Source organism: Triticum aestivum, chromosome 5A (genome assembly GCF_018294505.1).
Source record: "Triticum aestivum cultivar Chinese Spring chromosome 5A, IWGSC CS RefSeq v2.1, whole genome shotgun sequence".
Classification (NCBI taxonomy): Eukaryota; Viridiplantae; Streptophyta; class Magnoliopsida; order Poales; family Poaceae; genus Triticum; species Triticum aestivum.
Genome location: NC_057806.1, coordinates 644387930 through 644398627, shown reverse-complemented (window position 1 = coordinate 644398627; position 10698 = coordinate 644387930). Strand labels below are relative to the sequence as shown.

General features: G+C 47.3%; 1 protein-coding gene across 6 annotated transcripts; it reads right to left on the bottom strand.

Annotated features, from left to right (window-relative positions):
- Window positions 1-1307: 1307 nt before the first annotated feature.
- Window positions 1308-3916, bottom strand: LOC123105569 (3-oxoacyl-[acyl-carrier-protein] reductase 4). Of its 6 annotated transcripts, none has more exons than XM_044527657.1 (11): window positions 3665-3916; window positions 3428-3573; window positions 3226-3279; window positions 2998-3078; window positions 2856-2901; window positions 2642-2736; window positions 2543-2575; window positions 2299-2457; window positions 2100-2193; window positions 1784-1866; window positions 1308-1675 (listed from the first exon to the last, which is right to left on the bottom strand). In XM_044527657.1, exons 1-11 carry the CDS (start codon window positions 3777-3779, stop codon window positions 1643-1645), a joined length of 939 nt encoding a protein of 312 aa, XP_044383592.1. In that variant the 5' UTR covers window positions 3780-3916; the 3' UTR covers window positions 1308-1642. The 6 variants fall into 6 exon arrangements, with proteins under 6 accessions (XP_044383592.1, XP_044383594.1, XP_044383595.1 ...); XM_044527659.1 differs by having other exon boundaries at window positions 1784-1848; XM_044527660.1 differs by having other exon boundaries at window positions 2299-2433.
- Between the last annotated feature and the right edge of the window lie 6782 nt (window positions 3917-10698).

Below are 10698 nucleotides of genomic sequence, written 5' to 3'. Positions count from 1 at the left end.
CCCTGCTTCAAGTTGCGGTACTGGCGGTTTGAGGAGCATGAACCGCGCAGCCCGATTGGCGAGGAAGAAGTCCTGGATCTTGGTCCAGAGGGCATAGGTGGTGGTGGCGCCGACGACGTGGTCGATGAGGGGATCGGCGAGGGTGGCGTAGATCCAGAGCACGACATGGGCGTCCAGCTCAAGGTACTGGGCGTCGGCGTTGGGTGGTGGGGGGTGCTCGATGAGGTAAGAAACGCCATAGCGAACGAGAACGAGAAGGAAGAAAGATTTCCATTTGTGATAGTTGTGGTCCGCCGGATTGAGGAGAAACTTGATATGATTGGTGATATGGTCGAAGAAGATGGGGTTGCGCGGGGCCGGGGCGGGTGGCGCAGAGGGTGAGGACGTGAAGAGAGGGGCGAACTGAGAGGGACCGGTGCTGCCAGAGGCGCCGGAGAAGATGAACGGGGTGGTGCCCGGCGAGGTCGCCAAGGAGGTGGCCGGGGCAGTCGCCGAGGACGAGAGGGAGCCCGGCGAGGTCGCGGCGTCGGAGGCGGCGGAGGAGGAGCCGGGCGGAGTCATGGCGACAGAGTAGGAGGGCCTGGTACCTGATACCAAGTTGGAGGATCAAATCACTCTCGTATATTGATCAAGTGTTACAACAGAGGTTTATATACACCGGGCGCTGCCCGAGTCATAAGGCACGCAGGCCTGTGATCCTAAATACATGGGCATGCAAGCCAACACGTTACAACACAACTCAACAATATAACTTCACCTGAATACCTGATATCCATAAAGTGCAGCCCTGCTATATTTTTATGCAGAATACCTGAGGTGTTGCAAATAATATCATGTGCTAGTAATCCTACAGGCTAGTAATACGCTGATTCACTAGTAAGTTTATTTATATCTACCTGTATGTAATATTTTCTTGTTTCCTGGCGCTGTAGTGTTACCTCATATGTCTGACTGCTTCAGTTTCAGTTAAGCCAAATGAGTGCTCAAAATTTTGCAAAATCTTCTCGAGTTCTAAACCTGGCCGGGAGTTCGGCAAGAGGGGAGCACGAAGGGGTGTTTGATCCCTATTAGCTGTGACTTTTATATAAGGTGCCTTCAGCGTCATGTTCAAAGATAGATATTGCCTGTTGGCAGTTTTCAGCTCTGAATTTTGAATCACTCGTATGATCTGTTCCCATAATCAGGCCACTGAAATGGATACTTTTGACGCCTCGATTCTCAAGTTCACTTCTTCAGTAGAGGCGCTCTACGGACAGTATAAAATGCCTAACATGCTAATTCAAATACTCTTTGATGCAAAATAAAAATGTCGAAGACGAAGGACAGCCAAAACATTACATTTGGCGGACTTGTACAATACATCTTGGATATACATTCGTTAACTTTGGTTATTTTTCTGGTACTTTCGGTTGAACCAAATGATCGAGTATACGCTATGGGCAATACATACTACTGAATTTCCATCCAGACTATAACTTTCTCCAACCTCCCAGTAAAGAACACATGAGTAGGCACTCCGTACGCCACAAGCCTGACGCAAAGGCATGGAGCCCTCTTGTGCTTAATTTTGTGTGACACAACCTTGTTTCTCATTGGAAAATTTACGTTTCCACATCTCGCTTAGGTTCGGTTTCAGTAACACTCAAATGGACAGGCCACCATCAACTGGGAGCACCTGCACTTGCAGAATTAAACAAGTCAAGTCTTCAAGTACACTAACACATAACTATGTTAATACGTCGGGTCCATATGAAGGACATATCTGAAAACCATTTCTACTTGCCTGCCCGGTCATGTAGCTTGCAGCCGGATGAACAGCCAAGAACTCCACCAGTCCAGCAATCTCCTCTGGCTTGCCGAATCGTCCTGAAGTTTCCATCAGCAAGAAAAGGCAGTAAAACCAAAACGAAAACGCTGTTTCATCTTTGGTGCCATTGCAAGATTTTTTTTTTGGAGATAGCGAACCCGCTCATGCCAAGCGGTGTGTCATTGCAAGAGTTATGGGCGGATGCTTATAACCGGAAACTCTATATTCCATCTTCTGTTCTGATTCATATGGAATTTAGCCAATGCAGATTATTACTACCACTACTACTTACCTAGTGGTATTGTCTCGAGCGCCTTTCGTTCGATGTCGTCGCCTAGTTTTGCGGTCATGTCAGACGCGACCCAGCCCGGGGAAACTGCATTCACCTGCAAAACCAACCAGGCAAAATGTCAGACAAGCTTAATATTCAAATAAGGAGCAGCACTTTAATCAAGATATGCTTATTCTAGGCTGCATTGGCTGCTACTTGCATTTATGTTTCTGCCACCGTATTCCCGGGCCATGGCCTTGGTCAATCCAATCACCCCGGCCTTGGCGGCGCAGTAGTTGGCCTGGCCAATGTTGCCGATCATCCCGGCAACTGAGGCGATGTTGATGATTCTTCCCTGAGCAATTAACCAGTGAAAAAACTGTACCAACAAATTATGTCTCTGATCATATAACAAAGACGCTTCTAAGAATAGAAACGGCACATAGTCAACTAATACTCTGTACCTTCTTCCTCTTCATCATCACTGCCGCCGCAGCCTGAAACAAGATTTTTAAAGCATATTTGATGCCCATTACGGAGGCCAAGTGAACAGCACATCTCACCTGGGCGCAGAGGTAAACACCGGTAAGGTTTACGTCCACTACTTCCTGCCACTGCGCCTTCTTCATCCGCATTAGCAGAGCATCTCGCGTGATCCCTGCCCACCAAGAATGGCCCCCAAGCCATCAAAACCCACTGTCAAGGCGATACAAATGCCAACTTACGTAGTCAGTTGTGCAGGGGAAGGCAGACAGAGAGATGAAAACAAAGGAGAACCTGCATTGTTCACCATCACGTCCAGCGTTCCCCAAGTATCAATTACCTGAGCCAACATCCAACATCATGTATAAAGTACGCACTCACTCGGAGAATTGTCTGTTATTGTTCTGCCTAGAGTAATTAACTGATGTCAACTCACCGCTCTCATCATGGTTTCAACCTCGGCTTCAATGGAGACATCGGCTGAAAAGGAGATGGCAGTGCCACCGGACTCCATGATCTGAATGGATCATGATATGTGTTTGTGTGGCAGAAGGAAGACAAGCATGGCATGAAAAGTATTCGATGAGGTAAAATGCACTTGTATGCGAGCAACTGTATCATACATTGGGTCGGCTAGAAGGCTAGAAGGAGCTATTTTACTCACCTCTCTGCACACTTCTTCAGCTTCCATGCCTGACTTGGCATAGTTCACAACTACCTTAAACAAACAAAAGATGATGTTCAGTACAGTTCCAATGAAACCACAGCTCAACTAGCCTTACAATTATACAATTTCCATGCTTCTTTGAAGGAATAGTACTTCACTCTCTTTTTTCATTTGATTGCCCATACTTATAAGTATTTACCTTGCACCCTGCTTTGCCAAGAGCCACAGCTATCGCTCGCCCAATCCCCCTCGATGCTCCGGTAACCACTGCAACTGGGGCTTGAGGCTGTGCCAAGCCATCCATGCTCACTCCAGCCATAGCTTTAACCTGACCATGCCTTATAGCTACAGAAAGACAATTCCTTCCGTCAGAAAGACCACCTAATTAAGGAGACCGATACAGAGTATACCACTCAGATATGATTTGATCAATTGCCTGATGAAATGAGAGTGCCCGGTCGATGATATCGCTGGAACCTGCAGCTGTGGCGCTGCGGCGGCGGAGACCCAAGAGAAACGAGGCCAGCGGAGAACGGCATGGTTGATGCCATGGATGAGGAGTTGCGAAGCTCTGTTAACTGCCGGTCATGCAGAAATAAAATGGTGCTGTCTACGGAATTCAGAAGTAATTAGGAGCACAGAGTGGCAACAGAAAGAGGGATGGCTCCATGTTCAGCGGAGGTTATCTTTGCATGATCGCTGAAAATGTATCTACCTTGGGATCAAATTGGTTATTGGGCAGTCAAATTTGTGGCAAAAGCAAAATACAGGCAAGGTTGGTGTGATGGCCATGCACATAGCGCCGGATAAGCCCGTACCGCATGGGAAGTTGAGTCCGTGTACTGTGCGAAAACATGAACTGCATGTTTACACGGTATACATATTCCGGATAGTGAAAAAAAGAAAGAACTGCATATTGCTCAGATGCTAACATGGTAGATGATTTTTGCAGAAGAATATAAGAACTCAAAGCATGGGCATGCACATTTGGAAGGTTAACTTACATTTGCTTCCGAAATGGAGAATACCAGGCTATGAAGCAGGGCCAAAATTATATTTTACAACATGTGCTGCATATGTAACTTTATTTCCCAACTAGCAAATTCAGTTTATGCGATTCAGAAATCCAGGTTCCACATTCAGGCACGTGAAAAACACACGGTTACACTATGATTTACTGTATAGTTAGAGAATAAATAACAATACCTTGTGCAGACAAAGAAATTGCAACTATCTTGTTATTATTCTGCCTAGACCTGCTTAGGGCCAGTTTGGTTTGGGGGTATTTCTCAAAGAAGTTTTGTTAAGAAAAGAATAAAAAGTAAGTTGTACTAGCTCAAAATTAAATGAACGCTCGAAGATTGCACCATAAAATTTCAAAGTAACATTATTTTTATATTTATTTGAAGAAATTGCTGTAGGGTTTTCAAAGTCTCCCATCAATTTGGTTTGAGCTAGAGCGTATGCTGCTACAGTCACCTCTATAAGGCAGTACTTGAATGTTACCTTCATGAAATCAATGGACAACATGTAGAAGTTCTCAAAAATAGGCACCGATGTGCTCGATGAGCAACTACCATTAAACAAAGCATCTATTGTCTCTTTGCTGTATGAATTCTGGTAATTTTAACTACATAACAAATCTCCTAAAAAAATTACACATTACCCAAACAACTGCAGGATTTTTTTGGGTCTGAAAACCTGGACTTGCAAGAGAAACTTCCACCGTTCCCAACAAATTTATGTTTTTATAGTTAGTATATTGCAAGAGAAAGACAGGATTGTATTGATTGACTTGTTAATTGACTCTGCAATCCCTCCCCCTATTCTCCAACCCAAATTGCATAACAAAATGGTGCATGTTTACAGTACACATTAATCCCCAAACAAGCTACAATATCATCCACGCACACATTCCACTATACCAGCAGGTAAAATAAAGCGATATCTTTGGAGAACTAACCTGGGCAAGGCTCTAATTAAGAATCTGGCATACAGAAACTAAGGGTAGATACATGTTTACATGGTATACATGTTCCAGATAGTCAAGAAATCAAAAAAACTGCAGCTTGCTCAGCTGCTAACATGATAGATGATTTTTGCAGAAGAATATAATAACTCAAAGCATGGGATGCACATTTGGAAGGTTAGCTTACATTTCTTTACAGCTAAAAGAAATGTAAGATACTTCCGAAATGGAGAATACCGGGCCATGAGGGGCCGAAATAATATTTGCTCGATAAACTGGACAACCTTTACAACATGTTTTGCTTCATTATATGTAACTTTATCTCCCAACTAGCAATGAGGAATTCAGTTTATGCAGTTGAGAAATTCAGGTTCCACATTCAGGCACATGAAAATTGTTGATAGTGGTAAATAGAAGCCGTAGGAATTTCCCCATCTATATACATTCGAACCGCTCTTCGTCATATTTCACTCTTCTAGAGAGAATAGCAACTTGTATTATTAGGAGGCCAATGCCAACATATATACACATACATGAGGATGCCAAAAGGCTACAAGAGGATGCCAAAAGGCTAGAATGCAAAAGGCCAAAAGACATCACTGAATATAACTCTAACACCCCCCCTCAAACTCATGGTGGATCCACAACACTGAGTTTGGAGAGGTGAAATCCATGTTGCGCTCTAGTCTGGGCCTTCGTGAAGAAGTCCGCTAGCTGTAACTCAGAAGGCACATACTGAAGAGCAACAACATGATCCTGCACAGCAGCGCGCACAAAAGAAGCATCAACACCAATGTGTTTGGTAAGCTCATGCTTCACGGGGTCCCGCGCAATACTGATAGCACCTGTGCTGTCTGACAGGAGGGTGGTAGGTGTAGTAACAGAAACACCAAAGTCCTCTAGTAACCATCGTAACCAAGTCACCTCAGTCGTCAAAAGAGCCATAGCTCGCAACTCGGCCTCTGCACTCGAACGAGAAACTGCAGTCTATTTCTTCGTCTTCCAGGAAATGAGGGAACCACCAAGAAAGACACAGTAGGCAGAAAGTGAACGGCGATCCGTAGGATGACTAGCCCACGTAGCATCCTAATAGGCCTGGAGCTGTAACGAGCTGGAACGGGGGAAAAAGAGACGATGAGAGATCATGCCACGAAGATATTGTAGAACACGAAGAAGGTGACTATAGTGAACTGAAGTGGGAGCAGAAACAAACTGACTCAGAATATGGACAGGATAAGAGATATCGGGACGAGTGACAGCAAGATACACAAGACTCCCAACAAGATGACGATAACGTGTCGGATCAGACAAGGGCTCACCATCAGAAGCACGAAGGTGAACATTGAGCTCCATAGGAGTCTCAGCAGTGCGCTCATCACTAAGAGGGGCACGAGTAAGAAGGCCCTGGATATACTTCTCTTGGGAAATAAAAAAGCCAGCACAGGTGGAGGAAACCCCAATCCCAAGAAAGTAGCGAAGAGGACCAAGATCAGACATAAGGAACTGCTCATTAAGACGTGCCTTGACAAAGGCAATGTACTCAGAATCGTCGCCAGTGATGATCATGTCATCAACATATAGAAGAAGAAGAGTGCGACCATGAGCAGAAAGGTGGACAAACAACGCTGGATCATGATCACTAGGTGAAAAACCAGCAGCAGTGACCACAGAGGCAAAACGCTCAAACCAAGCGTGAGGGGCTTGCTTAAGGCCATAGAGAGAGCGACGAAGACGACAAACCATGCCATCGGGAACTGAATACCCAGGTGGTGGCTGCATATAAACCTCCTCATGCAACTCACCATTAAGAAAAGCATTTTTAACATCAAGTTGTGACACGGACCAGTGGCGAACAGAGGCCACGGCGAGAAGTGTGCGGACAGTGGTCATATGGGCCACAGGAGCAAATGTCTCATCATAATCACGACTATGCTCCTGCTGAAAGCCACGAGCCACAAGACGAGCTTTATAACGCTCGAGAGAACCATCAGAGCGAGTCTTAATCTTATAGACCCACTTACAAGTGATGGGACGAACACGGGGAGGAAGAGAAACCAGATCCCATGTGTTGTTGCGCTCAAGTGCGGCAATCTCCTCTGCCATCGCAAACTGCCATTCGGGGTGAATAACAGCATCATGATAAGAGGTAGGCTCAAGTACAACTGAAAGGCCATATAGGCTAGGAGAATAGCGGTCAGGAGGAGGGCAAGGTCGAGCCCGAAGACCATAAGTCGGCTGGGACGAGGAAGACGGTGCACCAGAAGTAGATGGCACGTCAGTAGATTCATCCATAACACGTCGACGACGGGTATAATGAAAAGGAAAAGTGGGATGAGAAGGAACCACCAGAGGTGATGGAGATGGAGAAGACATCGGTGATGAAGGTGGAGTGTCATGCAATAAGGAAGGAGAAGAAACAATAGGAGAAGATGGTGTCGGATCTGCAATAGTGGGACGAGAAGGAGTAGGAATACGAGGCATAGAGGGGGATGTATCAGGAAACGTGAGAAAAGAGATATCCTCTACTGAAAAGGTCGAAGAGGATGGTCTTGGGTAGAATGGACGAGACTCATCAAAAGTCACATCCCTAGAAATACGCATCCGTCGACCGACAGGATCCCAACACCGATAACCCTTATGTTCATCACTATAGCCCAGAAAAACACACTCGACAGACTGAGCGGTTAGTTTGGTGCGTTCTCAGGGGGCAAGGAGAACATAACAAAGACAACCAAACAACCGAAGAGCAGAATAATCAGGAGAATGATCAGAAAGACGCTCTAGAGGAATACCTCCCTGTAGAGCAGATGAGGGTTGAATGTTTATGAGATATGTGGCAGTGGAGACAGCCTCAACCCAGAAATGAGGTGGAAGAGAGGCGGAAATCATCATCGCACGAGCTGTCTCAAGAAGGTGACGATGCTTGCGCTCAGCCACGCCATTCTGAGCGTGAGCACCGGGACAAGAGAACTGAGGAAGAGTACCCTGCTCAGCAAGAAAACCACGCAACATTTTGGAGATATACTCGCCAGCAGAATCAGCACGAAACACGCGAATAGGTGTAGAGAACTGAGTGTGGACCATGGCGGCAAACCGCTTATAAATAGAGAGAACCTCGCTACGAGAAGACATGAAGTAAAGCCAAGTGTAGCGAGAGAAATCATCTATAAAAATAATATAGTAGCGATGCCCCCCTTTAGAAGAGAAGGGAGCCGGACCCCACACATCCGAATGTACTAAATCAAAAGGGCGCTGAGACATTGACTCGCTAGTAGGATAAGGTAACTAAACTTGTTTACCAAGCCTACAACCCTGACACTGTAAGGAGACATCTCCTGAGACAGGCCCCAGAAGACCACGACGAACTAAAGATGATAGTCGAGAACCACAAAGGTGACCAAGTCGATGATGCCACTGCTGGAAGGAGCTGGTAGCTGAAGCGGCGAAGGCAGATGGACTGGCGAGTCTGGTGGCAGCGGAAGGAACATTAAGCCAGTCCAACTCCCAAAGCCCCTGAGAATCATGGCGGCGCGGGCCAGCCCCAACCAGAGCCTTCGTGTGGCGATCCTGGATAGTGCAAGAATCAACGTCAAGAATGACACGGCAATCAGAATCAGTAAGCTGACCCACAGAAAATAGGTTCATGGTAAGGCGAGGCACATGAGAAACATCTGGAACATAAAAGGAAGAAGTGGCAAGAGTGCCTCGACTCGCAACTGGAAGAGGAGTACCATCAGCAGTAAGAACATTAATAGGAAAATCGAGAGATCTACAAGAGGACAAGATAGAAGAATCGGAGGACATATGAAATGAAGCTCCAGAATCCAGAACCCATGGGGATGTACCTGACTGTGTAGACAGTGGTCGCTCAGCACTAGAAGCACCAGTCACAGAGCCTGCAGTACCCGTCGAAGAACCTGAAGCCGCAAGTAGACGCTTGAGCTTCACAATATCTTGCTCAGTCAAGGAGACAGTAGACATCATCGAGGAAGAAGCATGAGTCCCAGAAGAAGAATTGCGCTCCCTATTACGCATATCACGCTTCTTCTTAAAGCAATCAAACTCGGGGTGACCATCCCTATTGCAGTAGTCACAATGAGTACGAGGACGAGAACGGCCTTCACAAGAGTGGACCTCACTACCCGAAGGAGTGGTCAGTAGTGGTGAAGCACTGGAGCGAGAAGACACTGGTGGAGTAGCAGCTCGAGCACCGAGCACAGAGGGAACCTGAAGCAAACCAACACCACGAAGGCGAGTCTCCTCAGCACGAAGCTCAGAAAGCACCTCAGAAATAGGAACACGGCCACGAGCAAACAACTGAGCACGTCAAGGCTCAAACTCCCCACGAAGCCGTGACAAGAACTCATAGACGCGCTGAAACTCCAAGTCTAACCTCACAGTCTGGCAACACGGGCAAGTGCCACAAACAGTAGTGCGAAGGGAGTCAAGCTGGCGCCAGATAGCAGAACTCTGAGTGTAGAACTCATCAATAGTGGAGTCTCCCTGCTGAAGAGCATGCTCCTGACGGACCACAGACAAGTAGAGAGCATCACCAGAGGGCAGATAGCGCTGGCGAAGATGAGTCCACATCTCAAAGACAGTACCGAGGCCTATAAACTCAGAAGCAAACTGAGGCAAAACACTGGAAGTGAGAACAGTCGCAGCACGAGCATCATCATCACACCACTGAGTATAAGCAGCCATATCGTCACGATAAACAGAAAGAGCATTTGAATAATCCAAGACCTCCTGGTCATAAGCGGTAGCTGCATCATCAGCAGCAACCGTGGCTGCAGTCCTATCAGCATCAGAAGCATCTGCGTCAATAGCTGGTGGCGTCGGCGGTGGGGTAGGAGCCACAGGAGGCACTAGGCGCGGAGGACGGGGGACCTCACCGGAAAGAACACCCCACAGACGAATGCCACACATGGGAATACGCATAAAGGCAACGAACTCAGCATAGTTAGCCCCATCGAATATCACCGGACAGCGCGGGGTGGCAACATATCCAGATGACACCAAAGACATGGTGCTCCTTTTCTGTCACAGAGACTCAACTAGCCAAGGTGAGATCGGCCAGAACCAGCAGCAGATCAATCGGACGAAAAGCCAGCAAAACCAGGACCAAATCGATTAGACAGAGTCACCATCTGGAGCAATAGACACGCGGACCAGAAACGGCAGCATCCACTGACCTAACCACGCTAGCGCCCCGCAGGCAGTCGCGGAGGACGGGGCCGGCAGCCGGTAGCAGCGGCGCAGACGGGCCGGCGACCGGTAGCGCCACAGAAGGCAGCAGCAGCGCGGACGAGGCCGGCGGCCGTCAGCCGCAGAAAGCAGCAGCTGCGCGGACGAGGCCCACGGCCGGCAACGACCTTGGAAGAGGACGAGCAACCAGCGGCTGGTTCGATTGAGACCAAGTCTGATCGGATCCAATATTAGCCAGCGGACTCCACGCGAGGGCCAAATCGATTGAGAGCAAATCGATTCACAGTGGATTC

Bases quoted from the DNA above. Each gene is read 5' to 3' on its own strand.
- LOC123105569 (XM_044527654.1), bottom strand. From the start codon at position 3,779: ATGGCATCAACCATGCCGTTCTCCGCTGGCCTCGTTTCTCTTGGGTCT. The intron at 2,194-2,298 runs GCAAGTAGCAGC...TTGGTTTTGCAG, and splicing joins ACGGTGGCAGAAACATAAAT to GTGAATGCAGTTTCCCCGGG. The intron at 1,676-1,783 runs GCAAGTAGAAAT...CTGCAAGTGCAG, and splicing joins CAAGCTACATGACCGGGCAG to GTGCTCCCAGTTGATGGTGG.